Here is a 20,834-nt window from a genome sequence, read left to right as displayed (position 1 = left end):
TCATTCCCAATCTCCAATTAGACATTTACTATATTGAACAGTTTACTGTATCCAACAATTCTAATGGGAAGGAAAGTAATTGTTTTAAGATGGGTTATTGAATAAAAGGCATATGTTGTACTTACGAAGTTTCAAGTGCTTTAAAATCTTCTAGAAAACAATATAATAAAGGTGATAATATAATTTACTCAAGAATTGCAAAGTGGGGATAGCTGCTCTTCCAAAAACTGCATGACTAGGAGGAAACATGAAGATTTTGACTATCAAAAATATCATGTGCTAAATCATGCAGTTTTAGAAAAGGTCAAATCTTTATTTGGAATATCTGACAACAGCCCTTAATATACAGATATATTTAGAACTTTAAAATGTTTGTGATTTCTACAGAAGCTTGAGAAATCACAGGATGTTGCAAGGATAACTTTGGCTTATTTTCAAAATTTGATGATTACCAAATACCATCTCTTACAGATTCTTTTTTTTCTGTAGGTACTCAAAGACATTATCAATGTGAAGCTCAGGTTGTTTATGAACTGCAGATCTAAGCTGTCAGAAGTGCCACTGAAGAGGTAAGTAGTTTACAGCTTTTCTTAGAAGTATATGATCTCGCTAGGTTTGGAAAAACAGCCTGAATAGCATATATTCCCTTAAAAAATAAACAGTGGATTGTATTTCTGGATTCTTTTGTTGCCTTAGTTATTTTCTTTGAATGTAAGTTAAATGTTACCTAAGCAGTTTGCAATTGTCTAGAGAAAAATTCTAATACTAAGGTGACAAGCATAGGATCACAGGGAAGTGATCTCGTCCATCAAATGCACTTGCATAAATAATCTTTAGAGAAATCAGTGGGAAGTCTTTCATGCCTGTGAAAACTGGCAGAGGGAGATTGTGTGTCTAACTTGGTCGCTTCTTACAGTCCACTTACTGTGTAATGAATTTTACAGATTAAGTACACTTAAAGATGAAATTCATCTGAGTAAACGTACAGTCTGCATTTGAGATCTCATTATAAATTGTTAAGGATATTATACCCTGAAAGTAACTGCCTTGAAGTTTAACTATCTATAAAGGCCAGGGTTCACTAATTCAGTTATAGACATTTACACTGAAGTGAATTCCCCAGAGGCAATTTCTTTCCTGCTAAGAGAAGGGTTTAAGCACTGCCATCGCTTTCGCAGATATTTTACCTATAGTCTTATTATGGGAGAGAGCTGGTGGTACTGCCTTCCCTTTAGCCAGGAGATTAGAGATCAGATCACTTGCCCTCAAAACAGAAGTCCTTAGTTTCTATTCGTTTTGAGAGGAATTGAACTCACACCTCTTATACTGCAAGTGAGTGTCTTAATCATCAGTCTTCTGAGTATCTTCTGTGAACCTTCAGATTGTTGTCATGATCACTTCTAAAGCTAGCCACTGTGTAGGTGTTAGTGCCTTGTTCTTTCCTTGTGCCTGGGAGAGGTGAGAGGAAGAAGTGTTCTGGCATCTACTCTGTGGTCAGGTTGTACTTTTCTTGCACCAATGGTTTCATATGAACTGTATCTTTATACTAGCCCACATACTTTGTGGGAAAATTATATTCCTCCTGATGGGTACAGACTTTTCTTACCTTTTTACTTTTGATAGTAATTAAATATCCTTCCTGCCCCCTCCATGTGAAGCACTCATTACTTACTGCTTTCACTCCCCATCTTCAGCCCTCTTTTATCTCTGTTCTGTTCTCATTTATTGAATATCCGTAGAAGGAGGAAGAAAATCATTATTTTGCTGTTTCAGGGATCTTTTACCTGTGGAATAAATAAAGTGTAGAGGAATAGACACACCTCTCCTTTTTTGTGCTCTCTGTCTTTGTTGCTGCTAGTGTCAAGGACTGTTCCCAAAGAACTCTCCTCTTCTAGCGGATTAGTCCTTCTGCTTAGTTCAGTGATACAAATTCTGAGAATCCAAGGCAGTTCACGGTCAAGATGTTTAGATGCACCTCTTGGATATTTACCTTCCCAGACATTTAGAATATTAATAGGAGCTGTGTACTTTTCCCAGCAAAAATTATCAAAAGACAATAGTTATCTACCAGCCCATTTAAGATGCTGTAAATATTGTCTGACAGTACTCCAAAAGAACAGGGAGCTACCATGCCTCCAAACATCAGTAATTTGGTAAACATTCACTATATTTTAAAGCATTTTAGAAGAACTCCATGTTTGGAGCTTTATGCTTCACTAAGTATATATATATTTTTTAAACTTCTTTTTCAACAGCTTCTATCGTTTTGTTCTGGAACCAGAATTAACTTACGGGATCAACAAGCACCTTCCGTCTGAACCTATGGCAAAATTTCTAGAATTGCCAGAATCACCCCTTTTGACTCTAAACATGATCACTCCTGAAAGCTGGTTGGTAGAAGCAGTAAACAGTTCCTGTGATCTCGATAATATTCATTTACAGGATGTAAGTAATAGTTTGTAAATATTTTAATAATTGTGTTGGACTTTCTATGTCAAGAGGGAAATGGAAATCTTGTGGGATTTTTGTCTCTTTTTTTCCAGAAATGCTTTCTGTCGTACTTGATTAATTGGTCAGTACATTACCATTTTTATTTTCATCATGCTTTTTCACATCCTCTCTTACATTAAAAAAACCCAAGTCTTAAAGCAATGAAACAGAAAAAAATCAGAATGCAGAATACAAGTAAAAGTAATTTATCTGCTGTGTTGAGCTTTATAATATTTATGGAAATATTCTCTTTTTATAGCTAAAATTGAAGCAATTAAGGGATTCTAGCTTTCTATTTCTCTTTTTTTAAAAAAATATTTTTTGTAATAATAGGTTAAACCTAGGTAAATATTCAAATAAACCTGAATATATTACTGTTTATTAATATAGATTAAAATATATTTGACCCTTTAGTTCACAGTTTTTTAAATTATGTTTTTAATCCCTCAGCTCCAAAATCACTAGATTTGTTTCAGTCCCTAAACCTATGCAAAATATTGAGGGTGTTTGATCCACCAAAGCTGTGTGTTTGAAAGGTGTATTGTGAAAATAAAGGTTGGGATTTACCTTAGAATCATTAAGGTTGGAAAAGACCTCTAAGATCATCAAGTCCAACTGTCAACCCAACACCACCATGCTTCTAAACCATACCCTGAAGTGCCACGTCTACATGTCTTTTAAACACCTCCAGGGATGGCGACTCCACCACCTCTCTGGGCAGCCTGTTCCAATGCCTGACCGCTCTTTCAGTAAAGAAAGTCTTCCTAATATCCAATCTAAACCTCCCCTGACACAGCTTGAAGCCATTTCCTTTCATCCTATCGCTAGTAACTAGGGAGAAGAGACCAACCCCCACCTCGCTACAACCTCCTTTCAGGTAGCTGCAGAGAGCAATAAGGTCTCCCCTCAGCCTCCTCTTCTCCAGGCTAAACAACCCCAGCTCCCTCAACCTCTCCTCATAAGACCTGCTCTCCAGACCCTTCACCAGCTTTGTTGCCCTTCTCTGGACACGATCCAGCACCTCACCGTCCTTCTTGTACTGAGGGCCCCAAAACTGAACACAGTATTCCAGGTGTGGCCTCACCAGTGCTGAGTACAGGGGCACCATCACTGCCCCACTCCTGCTGGCCACACTATTCCTGATACAATCCAGGATGCTGTTGGCCTTCTTGGCCACTTGACATGCCTTAGCTTCCTCAGCAGGCAATGGAGAGAGAGTCTCTCCAGACAGTGATTCATCCTCTTTACCCTTGGATACCTATTTTAAAATCAAGTGAAGTTCCTTCTGGAAGGACCTTTCTTTTTTTATTCTTTTTTTTTTATTTTGACAGTTGAATTTAGGTGAGGTAAATCCCACACATCTGTCATTGTAATATGTTGCTTTTCCCACATAGTTAAATGACATAATCTATTGATGAAATGTTCCTTCCCCAGATAAAAGGGACGGTTATAGCAGAATATGAACTAGAATATATATTGCTTGAAGGACATTGCTTTGATGTGACAACTGGACAACCTCCTCGAGGGTTACAGTTCACTCTGGGCACGAAGACTAATCCTGTCATGGTTGATACTATTGTGATGGCCAACCTGGTAAGTATTAAGTACAAAAATAGTCACTTAAATTACACACTCTTCATGAGAATTCTTTGAGTTTCTTGTTCTTTGAATCTACTTCTCTGTGTTACAAGCATAGTAATTGTTGTGATTTACCCCCAGTCAGCAACTAAGCCCCATGCAGCTGCTCACTCACCCCGCCCCTGGTGGGATGGGAGAGAGAACCAGAAGAGTAAAAGTGAGGAAACTTGTGGGTTGAGGTAAAGACAGTTTAATAGGTAAGGCAAAAGCCGCATGTCCAAGCAAAGCAAAACAAGGAATTCATTCACTCCTTCCCAGGGGCAGGCAGGTGCTCAGCCGTCTCCAGGAAAGCAGGGCCCCATCATGTGTAAAGGTCACTGGGGAAGACAAACGCCATCACTCCGAATGTGTGCCCCCCTCCCTCCTTCTTCCCCCAGCTTTATATACTGAGCATGACATCATATGGTATAGAATATCCTTTTGGTCAGTTGGGGTCAGCTGTCCCAGCTGTGCCCCCTCCCAGCTTCTTGTGCCCCTGGCAGAGCACAGGGAGCTGAAAAAGTCCTTGACTAGTGTAAGCACCGCTTAGCAACAAGTAAAAGATCCGCATTATCACCAGTTTCCAGCACGAATCCAAAACAGCCCCATACTAGCTACTGTGAAGAAAATTAAGTCTGTCCCAGCTGAAACCAGGACAGTAATGCTAAAAGTAAAAGGAGTATCCTGAGTTGAGACCATCTACAAAAGAGGATACGCATCTCCAGTTTGCTGAGCTTTTCCCCCCTCCTCTCCTGATCCAGTGTAGGTTTGGATGTAGCCTAATCTTAGATCCTTATCTGAAGTGCCTAAACTGGGAGTCTGATTGCCTTAAGTAGATATGAGGAGGTGTATATATTCAGATGGAGATTCCACCAACAAATGTAAGGTGTTAATCACATTCTGATTAAAACAACCATTTTTGTTGCACAATGATCCAGGCAAAAGAAGGTTCCCATTTTAGATGCTTCAGTTAAGTGCTTAAAGCCTCTGTGGGACAAATCCACACCTGAGAATTTCTCTAGTAATCCAAAGTAAATTTTTTTTTGTTTTAGCAGGCTGTAGTTTAGATGATCTTGTGATTTCTGAAGAAAAAGACTTATTTTCTGTTGGCTAAGGTAATTCCATAGAGAAGGATTAATTTTGATTAATAAGATCTGTTACCTGTCTGCCATTCTCTGTTTTCTGTAAATATTGTATCACAGGAATAAAATGCTTAATGAACTGTGAATCTTTGATTATTTTTTTTTTTACACAAGTACTGATACTGTCTCGATAGTAAAGGATGTTCAACATGATTAAAATTTTAATGTTTCTTCATGTTCCAAAGCTTGCTTCGTCTGGCTTTCACATAGGGAGAGCTGTATGCAGTGTTCCTGAATTGGAAAGGAGCTATGCTGACTTGGAAAGTTGTTCCAGACAAAAATTTTAAGTTCTAAAGAAACTGAACTGACCTTAAACTGAAAAGTAATTTATTTCTTTACTGCTCACTTACTTACTGTTCTAGGTGGAGATTTTGTATGCAACTCAAATTCAGCTAGAAACAAATGGAGCACTGAAAGGCATTAAAATGGGCATATAGGAAAGGTGATACTTGGTTGCCCTGCTGCCATATTACTTTCAGGGCTAGTATAACAGTAGGTCATGGTCACTAACCTTGGCTGCAGTACCCAGTGTTGGATAATTGATGTTTGTATGCGTACATCATTGATTCTGAAATGCTGACAGAACAAATGATTGTCTGTCCTTTTTTTTTTCATAGGGGTATTTTCAGCTGAAAGCAAATCCAGGTGCTTGGACACTGCGATTACGTAAAGGAAGATCTGAAGAGATTTATCAGGTTTTTTCGTATGTATTTAATTTATTTTTTGGAAACATAAATGAATCTGAAAGTGCAACATTTTGAAACGATCTGACAATACTGAAGGAAAATGATCAAAAGTAACATGAAAGAAAGAACAGGAAGCAAATGATGATTCGACGTTTATAAGAGATACCTTATTTTCTGATAGTGTAAGTTGTTGCTTGATTGTTCCATGTGTTCTTGAAGGCTTTTGGATATGTTAATGCATAATAAGCCTAAGCTGGTCAGCTAGACTGGCTAGACAGCAACGTCTCTTACTGTATAGCTACACAGCTACCAGACACTTGTCCTGTCAGTTCCAAGCATGGTTAGCATTATCATGCAACCAAATTCTATAGGAATATCACTCATGTTTTATTGATTAATATTTTGGCATTCCCAACGTACTTAATGTGTAATTCCAAGCATATGTCTGCTGCAGCACTGCTACGTCTCCAGCAGTGTCTTGATCAGCCAGACCAAGTGCCATCAGTTTACTGCTCATAATTTTTTTTTTTAGCCCTGAGGGTGCCTCTGAATGCAGTATTATTGATGAGTGGCACCTTTTTTTAACAGGAGGGTTATATTCATTTCAGCTCTAGGCTTTCTTCAATTAATTTTTAATGTTTCTTACTCACCTAAGTCATCCAAGAATCCCTGGGCTTACACCTTCACCATAGGATTTAGAAGCACCCTTCAGTTCTGTACCCTGGATGCGTGTGCGCCGCGCCACATTTCCATCTCTTGGAAGAAGTCCCAGTACATGGAAAGAAATCACGTTGTACTCCAGTACCTGGCATTTAGTTGCCACCTATATGACTTATACGTCTGTAATTTTCATGGGCATTTTTCTTATAAGGAACATGTGCTAGCCATCATTCCAAATATTCCTTAGAAATAACATCTTTTTCTCATGTTTTGTGTAACAGCATAGATCTGTAGCATATGAGGGCTTCCTCCTGAAGCTTTGGATCTGATCGCTTCTAGAGGAACAGTACTGTTTTATTTGTTTCAGCTTTGGTTCTTAACTCCCCCTGCTCTGCCCCATAACTCTGTGGGCTGAAACAGGTCTATTTTCTTATAAAATATTTATTGTTATTTGGATTTCAGCAACATATAGTTCCATATGATGTTTAGTCATCAGCTACTATTAAAAAAATGAAAAAAAATGATGAATGTGTTTACTATTTTGAATATTTAGTTAATGCATCGATTTCAGTGTTACAGGAAGAAATGTGAACAGGATATAAGGTTCATTCTATTTGTTTGCAATTTTCAATTTTTTTCTAGAAACCATTCACAGTCTGCTGAAAAAGCAGAAAATTATAGTCTCTACCCTAAGAAGTTCACTTAATCACCACCAACTGTAGCTATATAATTTGTCCAATATAACATTCAATTCCTAAGATATATAGAGATATATGAAAGATAAAGTGTAAAAAATAAAAGGTAGTGAGCTATAATGAGACAAAATGAAACAAAACCACTCTACTTTCTAGGTTGGATCAAAGGAAACTTAAAACATCTACATTTTTTTAAGATTGCTGATTTTACCTAAGAAGTAATACAAATGAGTTTGAGTTCAGCTAAGTTGTGTAAAATTAATACTTAATGAGGAATCTGAACAATAACATTTATTTCATTTAGTAATTACAAGCCATAGGCTTAGAGTACAACAGCTAAAGTATGTTTGGAAGACTGTACCAGGATCTTTGCTATTACTTTTAATGATACCAGTATAAATGGTATTAAATGACCATCAGAACTCAAGCAACTACCTGACAGGATGGAATTTTGCCAGGAGGCATTGCAGGATATTCTCCATTCTCATATACTAGTCATATCCTCCCCTGTTGAACTGAGATGACCTGTTTTCTTTGAGGCACAGGCCTGTACATTTAATAGGGGCTTTAGGGAAATACAGGAATCTGAAGTTACAGCATGTTTTACACCTCAGTGCTTATTTGCTTCTCTCATAGTAGCATCTAGTACACATGCAAGTAATATATTTTTGCTCTATATAAATACAGAGCTTTTGAAATAAGCTGCTTCTTTTTTTTCCCTGAACACTGCTTCTAACAAGGATCATTATTTTTAAGCAGTCACACTTGTAAATCAATTTGTTATTAGTAGATTACTATGAATATTAGGAAGATGAAAATTGGCATATTCAACAATCGTCTGAGCACTGCTTTTTATTGAAACTGATTCTGTGATGTCAGTAGGAAACAGGTAGGTATTGCAAGATAAGACTTAGCAGAAAATAGTTTCTATGTGAAGATCTATGTATATATAAGCTCCTGCTGAATTTTTAATTTTTAAAAAAGCAGGCACATAAAATTTATTCTATTTTGATGGTATGCAGAAAGTATGTAGGTGTTTTGAAGCATTTTAAAGCTGTGACCTAAAAAGTCTGCTGGACATGTTTAGTTTTATGCAACAATTATATAACAATAAAACAGCTATTGTTAACTATTTAATAGTGCTGTCAGTATGCAAGATATTTTGCTTGATTTAAAAAGAAAGTTGTATATACTCTCAGTGAGTTTACAAACTAAGTTACACTAATGGCGTTCAGTAGCTTTTGGACAAAATACAAAATCCTTGCTGGATGTGTTAAGGCAGTTTATAAATCATGATCCCAGTTCTTCCAAAACCTTGTTCACGTGATTGCTCATTCAAAATGTGCATCTATTACATGAATAAAATTACAACGTGCTGAATGTCCTATGGATAGAGCCGGAGAAAGGGGGAGAGGACCTGGATAAGATTCAGCACACTGATTTAAAATTAGAAGACAGTACGATGGACTCGGTTTTCTTTCAGAGAGATACCTACCTAAATAAAAGTGAATATCGTCATCTGTAAGTAGCCATCGAGCACATAGTTGGGTGGCTAGCAATAAAAATGGAGAGGTACTTGGTCAGGAAAAGTTACCAATGTGTAATAGTAGGAAGTACATGAAGATGTGAATGGAGAAACAGACAAATCGGATCCTGAGACCAACATTAAATGCCTCAGGTAACTAATGGTGACTATTGCTATTTTCAGTACATTATTCATACTAGGAAAGAAATTCATCACACTGAGCGCTGTGCAGAGTAAAACAATTGGCACTCGGTAAAGATGGACCCGACAGTGAGGGATTCACGGAAGAGATTTAGGGAGGCAAAGCAATGTTATTAAATTTACAGCCAAACCAGACACTTTGAGGATATTGTAAAGACTTTGGAAAATCATCTTCGTCAGCAGAAGTGCAGAGCTGGCTACAGAATTCATAGCATAGAGATATTGAGGTAACTGAGTGAATTATAGAGAAAATCTTGATTGTGTAAAAACTGAGGGCAAAAATGGGAACACTGCGCCAGCTGCTGCCATTTCTGCAATCAAGTTTGTGTTTGGCTCTAGTTTTACTGTTTTAGAGCTTTTTAATAACATGCTTTCTTTAAAATAGGGATCTGTGCCGTTTTATGTTGTGTACTGTACATCCTTGTGATAAAAAGACAGGTCTTGGCTGAGTGTTCATAAATGCAATGTTTTAAAAGTGTGAAAATGAAACTAAATCACAGAGTGGAGAAGTTGAGATAATGCTAAGTGGTGTCTGTGCCAGAATCAGCCGCCTCTATGAAACTTAGTAATCATAGGCACATTTTAGTGAAATCTATTAAATAGAGAATTCAGATAAATGTATAAAATCCTGTCACTTCTAGACAAGTAATATGAAACGGATTGAAACAAGATTTTAATATTTCTGTTTCCTAAGCAAAAAAAAAAAAATCAAGTATAAGGAATAGCAAATTCCTTTCTTAAACCAATGTTTTGTATGTGTAGCCTTAGTAATAGGAAACTACATAATGCTGTTAAAAGACAGAAAGGATTGAAGGAAAAATATATGGACTAGTGAGGTATAAAAGCTATAAAATTTTAGAATTATGTTATTACACTGTACCACTGACTGATAGCAACACTTTTCGTACTTGTTACTCAGTGGACTGCAGTACAGTTTCGAGATGCCTGAGTGGCTTTAAACTGATGTTCAGTAGGGCAAATATTCACGTGGTACCTTGCACTGCCATGCCTTTAGGGGTACAGTTGCCAAAGCCAACCAACTGAAAGCCAGTCTTTACTATCTCAGCACCGTGACGAAGCCTTCCCTAGACTTTTTAACACAGGCTTATTTTACAAGTACATTCAATGCCATCACACAGCAATTTCTAAGACGTTCTCCATATTTGGAAAACAAAATGTAGTTTAGTATTTGAATGTAATATATACCTGTATAATACGTAATTCAGCTGTAGGTTGCTGCATTTTTTCATTGGTTGATAAAATTTCCTGTGAAAACCCAAATTAAAAAGTGAGGGCTACAACTGTGGACAATGTCTAGGGATGAATAAAACTCGAAAAGTTTCTGAAGTTAAGATATAATTAGGTGCAAGTGAAGAAATTTTCTTTCTATAAATATCAGCAATCCTAAACCTTATGCTCTAATTAAACACAAATAATAATGCATGTTTTAATGAGCCAGTACATTTGCATATTTTTTTTTTCCCTCCCCCAGCCATGAAGGAACAGATTCTGTAGCTGACCTGACAGATGTTATTGTGGTATTAAACAACTTCAGAAGCAAAATTATCAAAGTCCAAGTATGTAAAGAGACACCTTTTTTGTCTGCATATATGAAATATGACTCATGCTTTCATGTCTTCAGCTGTATTTAATTGGAAGATGTATACTGAAATATATAATTTAGATTTTGTATCATTAAATAGGGAAGGGTGTGCAAATTAATGTTGTTAGTTTGATCCAATCAGGGTATACTAATTGCATGGGAGATCATCAAATAGGTATTAAAATAATACATCCATGGGTGTAACATAGATAGGATTTATCTCATCTAGCTTAAGGTGTCCAAGAGTGTAATCTAGGTGCCTTAAACTCCCTCTCTGCTTGGCAGAATGAGGAAGACAGTCCAAAGGACTGCTCATCCCAGCTCACATAGGTATTTAAACAAAGGGGGTGACCAAAATTGAATATGTTCAAACATCTAGTGTTTTAGAAGTCATTTGGCTATGAAAAACAATTAGATTTCTTTTAATCGAGGAAATTAAGGTCAGCAAACAAAATTAATTTGCAGCCTTTATTAAGCATCTGGGTAAAACAGCAGAAATTGCTTAAGTTGGACGGGAGAGCTTATGTTTCAGTGATAGATTTGTCGCTTTCTCCTTGTGAAGGGTTTATAAGAATCACAGTTTCCCTTCAGATAAATTCCATGCATGGTGTGACACCCTGCCACCCTTCATCTGCCAGCTAATGGCTGGACCACAAACTCATGAGGGAGGAAAATGAGGTATGATTCCCCATGCTTTGTTACTGTTTGCATAAAGTACAGAGGGCTTTGAACATGCTGTTTGATTTATTATTCACCATTTAATTCTTCATAATTGATTACTTTTCTTCTTATTACAGTCAGTCCTTTACATAGTTTAAAAATATGAAATGACATTTTACTGTTCAGTTTAATGCAGTTCAGGAAGTATTTTACTGAAATAGAAATTGGTAAGATGTTGGTCCAGCTCTAGCCAGTAAGTACACCATAGTTAGATATCGCAACTGAAGTAGTAATTATTATCAAGTAACTTCCCAGATTACAGAAATACATTTATTTTAATGACTAGGTACAGAAAAAGCCTGATAAAACGAATGAAGATCTCCTTACTGATGGAACAACAGGAAGAAAAGGAAATCAGGAATCAGTTACAAGGTAATGCATAATTTGCTTATATTTTAACCATGCCAGGACATGTTTATTATTACTCATAGCATAAGTGTTTCTTAGTTGATGGTGATATAAATATGTAAAAAGGCTCTGCAAGGGATTTGTAACATAAATAAAAAGGGGGGAAAGACAATCTATAATGTCTTGTACATCTCATTATTTATTTCCTTTTCAATCCCTTCTTTGCATTTCTAGTTCCCATTTATTTTCTCCATTGGCATTATTTTTATTTTATTGTGGCAAGGAATCAATCTCACTGTGAAAATCTCAGCCAGTAATGCGGTACTCAGATGTATCAAACTGATCATCAAGAAGTAGGCTATGATGCTGCTTGTCTGCTGCTAGGCATGATTTATAAAAGCTCAAGAAGTGGTTTTGTATTTGTTAATAAAATACCTTTTACATTAAAGTTTGAGTTCTATAAATAATGGTAATAAGTGTCTCAAGCTTTACATTTAGGGCTAATAGCATTGTAGTTTTTCTAAGTCGCCGTATACCATTGTAAAATCTTGTCTTCATTTGCGCATAATGTTGCTCCTAATTATGGGGTCTGTGGATGGTGTGTGGTTCAGCCTGATTTTTTTTAAATTTGTATTTAGTTGTGAGAAAGAGACAAGGGCAAAAAAGGATGCTTCATCTTTGAAAATTAATTTTCATCTTAGAAAAATAATTTTAGGGGTTTTCTTAATACACAAGTATATCTGTGCTGTGGATCAGAACATGGCGTGTTGTATCATTTTCCAAGACATGTTAATTGTCCTTTCGAGAGCATTTCAATCAGATGACTTCTGACCAACGTATTTTAGAAACAGTGGCCTGGATGCTCTCTGAGCATTCTTTCCTTGTAACACTTCAGAAACCTCCTTCACAAGAGATGTCTCAAAAAGATCATGTTCTCAAGTGTGAAAATTGGGGTGATGGCAAATGTGCTTAATGAATTCCCAAAGATTTGATGAGTTATTTGTTCTTAATATGTCTTAATGTCAGAGAAGAATGTGCTTGGGTTTTTAATCTAGAATGCTGGCAACACAATAAATTCACCCACTCTTTCAAGGTGATGATAATTCCTCTTCTGGATCTTCAAGGCTGTTGTGGGACGGACTTAATTTGCAATACATTGTTTCTATACTGGACTCCATCCACTTTGTAGGAAACATCCATGTTTGCTTTCAGTCTGATTTCCAACACAGGTTGTTTCTGCAGTATGCTACCAAGTGCTAAGCTGTCATGACCGTATAAGCGCAAAGGCAAAGCACTGAAGGTAATGCCTTCTGAAATAACCAGTTCAGGGCTAATGACTTGACTGTGTAAACAACTTCATCCAAGTAATCATAGATCTCTTCGCCCTGAAAGAAAAAAGAAATTGCAGTAGCTTTGTCCATAAGTAGTTTTAAGCATTCAAGATTTACCATCAAGGTAAAGTCAGATTCCTCCATTGTTCAGAACATCTTTGGACTATAATTCAGCTAGCAAGATAGGGATAATGTGAGTATGAGGGGTTTAAGGAGAATGGCTTTTCATCACTGTTTTCTCCATACCCTAAAGACTTTCTGCCCCAAACGATTGCTGTGAGACTCAAAAAAGGTTTTCTTCCATTTTCAGTAGCGTTGGCAATGGCTGGCTGTCACAAAGATTGCTAAAGTCTGTAAAGAAAAGGCACGGCAGTTCTGCTTTCCCTAGTAAACAGTTGATCCCAATTAATCCTCAGCATACACATTTCTTGGTAGATCCAGGACTGGCTTATCTTTCAACTTTATCATCTCTCTTGACAAGGCCTCTTATAACTCAAGTACCTGGACATTTTATTGAGTGTCTGTTGCTGATTTACATTTATCACCATTTATCTGCATATGATTTTACTGTTACAATATTGTCTAGATTCAGAAAGCCTTCCAGACTACTATACTACAACTCTCAGAAAATTCTTCCTGAAGCCACAGCTCAGGGAAGTGGACCCACATTTCTGCACAGAGATGGTCACATCTGCAGAATGGTGTTAGTTGAAGAAATTTTTCATCATCTTCAAGCTTCCCACTTCTAATTGGCTGCATGAAAGGACATGTGCACAGTGGTCAAAGTCTTAGCTCCCTCTAAGAAGGTTGAAAGGACAGCGATCTCATGATCTTCTAGGTCTAGTCTTTTTTCACAGTAGGTTGGTTCATCAATGTTCATCAGGTGCAGAGCTTGGCTGGGATGTTGAACTCAATGAAGTTTATTTGCTCTTCCCGTTGATTCAAGGTTGTGGATGAGGGGCATGATTTGAGGCCTGCTGTTTGTCTGTCAGCTTCTTCCAGCCTAGGAAGGTGTCAAATAACCTTCCACTTTGATATCCCACAATGAAGAGTATATCCTGCCAGCACACTGTTTGTTACAGGAATCATTGTGTGCTCCAACATGGGACACATGTGCATACCTCATCGCCCAAGTCATTTCATAACTGAAATGGCCTTCTCCAGTTGACTGCTTTTCCCATGTGACCTTACAGGTTAACCCAGCCATCTTCATAGCAGCTTGTTCCATTCAGAAATCTCTGTCTTCTGTAAAGCTTTGCACAACAAATATTTTCAAGATCCTTGCATCAAAAACTGATTTTCTTTTTCACATCTCTCTTTGTAGTCACACATGGTGATGGTTGCTTTATAAAGAGCTTGACATCCTTTCAATCCCGCTATCACTGAGTATAAGAAATGGCACAGAAAGTCAGAAAGACAGAAGGCCGACTGCTTGGGCCTGCAAACTGCGGTCTGTAAGAACTCAGTGCTAGTTGGGGGGTTGTCTTCGTTGGAGATGCCATACTATGCAGTCAGTGCCACTCCAGTGATGTCCCTTTCTTTTGTGTTTGCTATAGTCCTGATCAGGTAGGACTGTGCTATCTCCTCTTACCATTGCTGTGTGAAAATAACATGGGTTTCTCAAAAGATTATTCACACCAGTTACACACATTGCAGCCTTCTGAGATTTCAGCTTTGTATTAGTGGAGTGGTGTGAATTCTTTTAAATATGTTGGAGATCTGAGACTTGTCTCATTTGTTCTTAAAGATTATGAGGCATACTTATTTATACTTTTTACAGTATGCTTTTGAAAGGGATCTAACCAGAAGGAAAATTAAGAGTGACTCACACAATCTAAGTGTGTGAGGAGTGACTCAGTGACTCTCCTCAAAAAGTAAAACAAAACCCAAACAAACATTGAGGTGAATCTTCCAACAGTATCAAGCCTTACTGTGACCATTTTGGCTAAGGCAGCCTTTCCATTTCTGAGATCTGTGAAACAGTGCTCTGAGTGAGATTGCAGCCACCATCCCCTAGCTGTTTGTGCTGGAAGGCATACATGATTAAAAAACCAGTCCTGGTGGACTTCGGTATTCCAAACAAAGAAGGAATGCTGTGCAGCAGAAGCAGAAAACCCCTGGGCAATGTACCTTCAAAGATCTAGGGTAGATTATAGGGAGAATAATTGGATTAATTTAAGGAAGAATTCAGCAAGTAGTATGAAAAATACTCGGGAAATCCCATCACCACGGACCACCAAATGCTATGAGAGTATTCCACAAAAGGCTACTATCCTCAGCCTTGTCATTTGCTGTTGGTAGGGTACTGGGCTAAATATGTGGTTTGGCCTGGCATGGCTATCTTTATATTATGTTCAGTCTGTATTTTAGAGTGTACATTCAGGTCAACCACCTATGGGGCTACGCAGGCAGTGCTCGCCTCAAGAGTATGCATTGGTTCTTGCGATGTAGAATGCACGTGGATGAAGCTTGAAAAATAACTGTTACTGATTTTAAAAATGACCAGTTCTCAAGATATTTTGGCTGTGTGTATTTCTGATTTTTGCTTCAATAAAACATGAAGTTCTTGCCAAATTTGGATTCTGTTTGATTTAAAATATTGGAGACTGCAGCTGTGCCACTGTTTGTCCTGAGGGGCTGGATATGAGGAGTTGCTCCCAAAAGATTTTGGTACCATAGGCCTGTGCAGTGGGAGTAGACTATAAGTGTATTCTGTTACTGTAGGATGAGTATTTCTTTTATGTACTTTCTTACTTTTGGTTCCCTATGAGCTTAATGGTAATGTAGTAGTATTTTCTTTCTGCTAAATATATACTTTATATAACAATTTGGTTTTATTTTTTCTTAGCTTTTCAAAAGAAATTCCAACAGAAGAGAAGGAAACGAAAAGTGATACTCTTAACATTTTTTCAGTCGCTTCAGGCCATTTATATGAACGTTTTTTAAGGTAAGGGAAGGTAAAAGGGAAACAAGAATTTCATAGGGATACTGCAAACATTCATCCTAAAATTAAGCTGCTTAAAGAAACTGACTTTTTTAACACGCTATAAAGTATAAATTGTTAAAACATACGAAAGTTGTATACAATGAGGACCAAATTAATCTTTGAGGACAAAGTGATTCAACATATAGATGTTCCAAAATACTATTATTCTTTGAAGAAAGAAGAACGTCCTCCATGTCTTCCATGAGCGCATGTGCAAAGTGTGAACACAAAGGATGAAGTTCAGCCTCTCTTTATAAAGACATAACAGCAGTGACTTCATTAGAGGTGTATCTATTTATGTTTAGTCCAAACTATGGATTCTGCTAGATGCAGATATGGCCTTACCTCAGTGCTCATTCCATAAGCTATGATTACTCTGAAGGAGTTCCTACAGTATTGCCTAATCTGTTCACAACCATCTCTGCTACTTTTCTGATTTCTTTGAGTACTTGTGTACAGGTGTCAGATTTAGTGCTTTTCCTATCCTAAAATGGAATTTCACGATTCTTTCACACATATTTTTTTGGGAAGTAGTAATTTGTATGTATTTGAACTGCATTTGTATGCAGTTTGAACACCTGCATTTTTTTCCTTCAACCTACAACAGCCTTCATAAAGGGAAAGAGTTTTTATTTTAAAATAGACAAAAATAATTTTAAAACATTCTACGTGCTTCTTTACCTTATTTTAAAGTTTATTATTTCTTGATTTTTAAGGCAGATGTGCCTTCTTGTAAAGTTGTAAGGTGTTGCTTATTCATCTGGTTACACCAAACAAATGGCACAACAGTGGAAAAAATTGAACCCAGAAGAGTGATTTTTACAGTTATCAAGGTTTTTCTGAAGAGAATCTTAACTTGAACTATGCTTTCTCTTTTTCACTGTTTTTAATTTCAGCAACCTATTAAATGCAACCAGTATATTTCTAAAATAAGTTATCTCGGTAGCCAAGTTAATATAAGGTATTAATCATTATTCTAATTGTCAGGCACCTCTCTTAGAATAACACTGGTTAACAGATGAACTTTTGAAATTATTCCATCTAATATTGCCTAGCTGATCTGGATCAAATAAATCCATCTCAAAGCATTCTTGAACACATGCTTTTTAAAGCTTCTAATTAGAAATAGACAGAAATTTCTGCTTAAATTGGGTTAAAGAAAATTATACTTAGACAGTTTTAGCACCTTTCAGGTGCAGTTGAAATTTAATGACCTGTGTGTATTCATTTGTTTATTATAGACTTGTATTTCCACAGAATTATGATGCTTTCTGTCATACGTCATACAAAAACACCAGTTAAATTTTGGTTTCTGAAAAACTATCTCTCCCCAACATTTAAGGTAGGAGGAAAGTTTTCCTTTTACTATTTTTTTCTTTTGAGTAGTGTTTTAAAAATCACAATTAATTGTGATTTTTGTAATCACAAAAATTACAATTGGGAATTATGTAATTCAAATGAAACTTTCACAGTTGGACATTATCTGAATGCAATAACTACCAATGGTTTTACAAGTCTCTTGTGTAAGGTTGTTCTTTTCTGGAACCCAAAGCCCAGTTATAGAATATAATAATTTATTCTCTTCTGCTTGTCTCCAAGAGCTTGAAAGAAATGGTTTTTATATTTACGCAGCTAAGGGTACTGCTAGAACTAAAAAGAAAATTGAAAATAATAATTTATGTAGTCAGTAAGGCCAACACAGTGTTTCAACATTCCCTCTTTTTCCTTCTGAGTCCTCGTGGGTCACATACATGTGCAACTAATAGTTTTTTCCTTCTTCTAGGATGTTATTCCTCACATGGCTAAAAAGTATGGTTTCAAGTATGAGTTAGTACAGTATAAATGGCCCCGCTGGCTTTACCAACAGACAGAAAAACAAAGAATTATCTGGGGCTACAAAATTCTTTTTTTGGATGTTCTTTTCCCTTTGGCTGTGGATAAAATAATATTTGTCGATGCTGACCAGGTAAGAAAAAAATAATGCTGTATAAATGTATGAGGAATTCATTTTGGCTTAAATTGATCCAGTTTGATTCTCTGTGGACATTTGATTCAGATGTTGGTCTTGTAAGATTATTGCAGTTGTATGAGCAGATCCACCGGTGTTGCAGAATGTGAAATGCAGTGATTTCACTTGTCTTTAGTCACGTAGAGATTAAAAGTCTCACTACAGTGAGTTGCCCTAAATTGCCTGTGGAGAGAGAAAGGCACCTGGAGAGGTATGTGTGACCTTAAAGATACGTTTCACCAAAGGCATATTCGAGTGATTCAGTGTCTGGGCTGACTGTGAGGGGGCTTCTCCACTCACTATGGAAAGAATCCGCAGTGATTCATTTAGACCATTTGAACAACTTGTAGACGGCTGAATTTTTTCAAGATTAATCCTGTCTCTGTTTTCTTGAATTTGTATGCAGTCTTTCACTCAGAAATGAATATCGTATAATATACTGAAAGGTAACATGCTGTCTCAAACAGACGAGACATTGAAGAGTCTATCACATGGTTATTAAAAACCTCAGGACAAATGTTATGTATCTTGGTCCCTTTCCAAAGCTTGAGAATAAATTAAATTTAGATGTAGCAATGCAGACCAACTTCCTGCAGTTTCATCTTGATGCAGTAGCAGTACTGGTTGTCTGCCCTAACTGCTCTAAGGATTTCTCTGTACTTCAAAACAGCTGAAACTTTTTTACCACTGATAAATTAGATTAATGGGGGTTTGATGGAATAATGATTGATTAGTAAATAAAGGATATTTGTAAAATGTCCTTATAACCTATAAGTTAAAAGCACATTATTCCTAGACACAAAGATTTTGCAAATCATGCATTAATTCTGGAGTGCCCAAGCTAACGTAACAAACAGGAAGGACTTTTTTAGTAGGGAGCTGCTCAGTGGATTTTGAAACTTATATTCCTGCATGAAGGCATTTGATGTTTGGCAACCAGAAACAGTGGTCTATAAATTAAAAACAGTTTGCTTGTTTTGTTTAATTTACTTATTAAATGTGTTCCACAGGTGGCCACAAAATAAATACGTATTTTTTTCTGGAACAATAATCTGGTAAATGTCATTCCAATGGAATACTTTATCCACACTCCGCTGTTGTAGTGTCTCAGGTTTCATTTTAATTAAAATTAAACTTGGGAAGCTTGCTGCCATAACTACCCTCATATGCACACCTTAAAAACAATATTAAATTATAAAAATAAATGTATTTTTATTTACATCTAGATTGTGAGAAGTGACCTAAAAGAACTCCAAGATCTAGATCTAAATGGAGCTCCCTATGGATACACACCTTTCTGTGACAGCCGTAAAGAAATGGATGGATACCGTTTCTGGAAATCGGGATACTGGGCATCACATCTTGGGAAAAGGAAATACCACATTAGGTAGGATAACTCCTTACTATTTTTGTGCAGTTTGTGAATTTGATTAAAATCTGGCTCTTGGTATCCATCACTGAGGCATTCAAAAGCAATTGCCTTACAGTCCTTCTCAGCAAGAGATGAATAAGGCATGAATGCTGATGACATATTGATTTCACTTTTTTTATTGTAGCTTCAGCTACTTAATTAAAAAAAGTATTCCTTTAGGATGGGAACAGTTCTCTGTTTCTTGTTACTGTTATTAATGTTATCAAAAAGAAGGTGAAACTCCACAAATCTTAATTCTGTTTTTTTTATCTTTGTAGCGCCTTATACGTTGTGGATCTTAAGAAGTTCAGAAAGATCGCAGCAGGAGATAGGCTTCGGGGCCAGTACCAGGCTCTTAGTCAAGATCCCAACAGTCTGTCAAACCTAGATCAGGTATACGTGGGTTTAAGCAAGTTTGTTTTTATTTTCTTTGTCTTTCTTAATATACATTGAATTATTTTGTATCTCTCTCTATATCTTATGTACTTCTGAAACTATTTGCTCTTTACTGATGTTGTAGCAAACTTTCAGGAGTGCGTATGAGCACAGTTCAGAAAACAAAATAATTATTAAATAATTGTTTAATATGAAAAAAGAGGAGAAAACAGCACAGAGGCCAAATGTATTGCACTGCTGTCCTTTTTCTGTAGATGTTGTGTGTACATATGTGTTTTTGTAGTGATAGTCTTATATTCTGATAATGGTAAATATATTCTTACTTAACGAGCTCCTTTCCTTCTTTCTTCCTTTTTCCTATTAATGTAAATTTAAGTTTTGTAAGCTAACCGCTAATGCACTCTAGCGGTTGCTGTACATGGTCACCCTGGGACGGCTGTAGTCTTCATTTATATAGCTCCACCAATTTTTAAAGCTAGGTGGGGTAAGTCAGGGTGCGAATCACAAGCACATAAGTAGATCCCAGATGTACAGAACGTACTCAAGTTTATTCTTTTTCTCTGTAGTAGAAGCTCTTTAACTTGGCAGAAGATTGAAAATACAGCTCATCCAATTTCTGCCTGAGTAAATAATAATTTTATTCAGGTCTCTCTTTGGGTGAATTTCAAAAGGCTTAATAAGTGAGATTGTCCCTGCTTTTGTAATTTTCCTTGTGGAATTATTAAAGCACAAAAGGTTTGTTACCTGCAGTAAAGGGATCCTAGAGGAGCAAAGCCCACATCTCTTAATGCCTGCATCCCTTACTCTGCGAGTTCCTCTCTCTCCCCTACCTAAGTATGTTACCACCACTTGCATTTTTGCAGAAATAAAATTAAGAATTGAAAATAGCAATTCTTACGACATTGGACAAAGAAAAGTGGAAATACAGCCATACTACAAACTTGAACTAGGCTGGACACAAGGAGTTGGAGCAGCCTTAAGCTGTGACTGTTAAGAGCAAAAGGCTGATATAGCA

At 36.8% G+C, this 20,834-nt stretch overlaps 1 protein-coding gene across 1 annotated transcript in view; it reads left to right on the top strand.

The window, feature by feature from the left end:
• Positions 1–20,834, top strand: part of UGGT2 (UDP-glucose glycoprotein glucosyltransferase 2) — a 94,886-nt gene that overhangs the window by 64,883 nt on the left and 9,169 nt on the right. Inside the window, exons 26-36 of the mRNA XM_075089734.1 lie at positions 490–569; positions 2,256–2,445; positions 3,925–4,083; positions 5,867–5,952; positions 10,509–10,593; positions 11,626–11,711; positions 15,867–15,965; positions 17,262–17,346; positions 17,788–17,970; positions 19,239–19,399; positions 19,702–19,816. Of these exons, the coding sequence (XP_074945835.1) occupies positions 490–569; positions 2,256–2,445; positions 3,925–4,083; positions 5,867–5,952; positions 10,509–10,593; positions 11,626–11,711; positions 15,867–15,965; positions 17,262–17,346; positions 17,788–17,970; positions 19,239–19,399; positions 19,702–19,816 (1,329 nt within the window). The remainder of the gene's footprint in view (positions 1–489; positions 570–2,255; positions 2,446–3,924; positions 4,084–5,866; positions 5,953–10,508; positions 10,594–11,625; positions 11,712–15,866; positions 15,966–17,261; positions 17,347–17,787; positions 17,971–19,238; positions 19,400–19,701; positions 19,817–20,834) is intronic.

Source organism: Phalacrocorax aristotelis, chromosome 1, assembly GCF_949628215.1.
Source record: "Phalacrocorax aristotelis chromosome 1, bGulAri2.1, whole genome shotgun sequence".
Classification (NCBI taxonomy): Eukaryota; Metazoa; Chordata; class Aves; order Suliformes; family Phalacrocoracidae; genus Phalacrocorax; species Phalacrocorax aristotelis.
The sequence above is the reverse complement of the archived record's forward strand: the minus strand, read 5'-3'. Positions and strand labels throughout refer to the sequence as shown.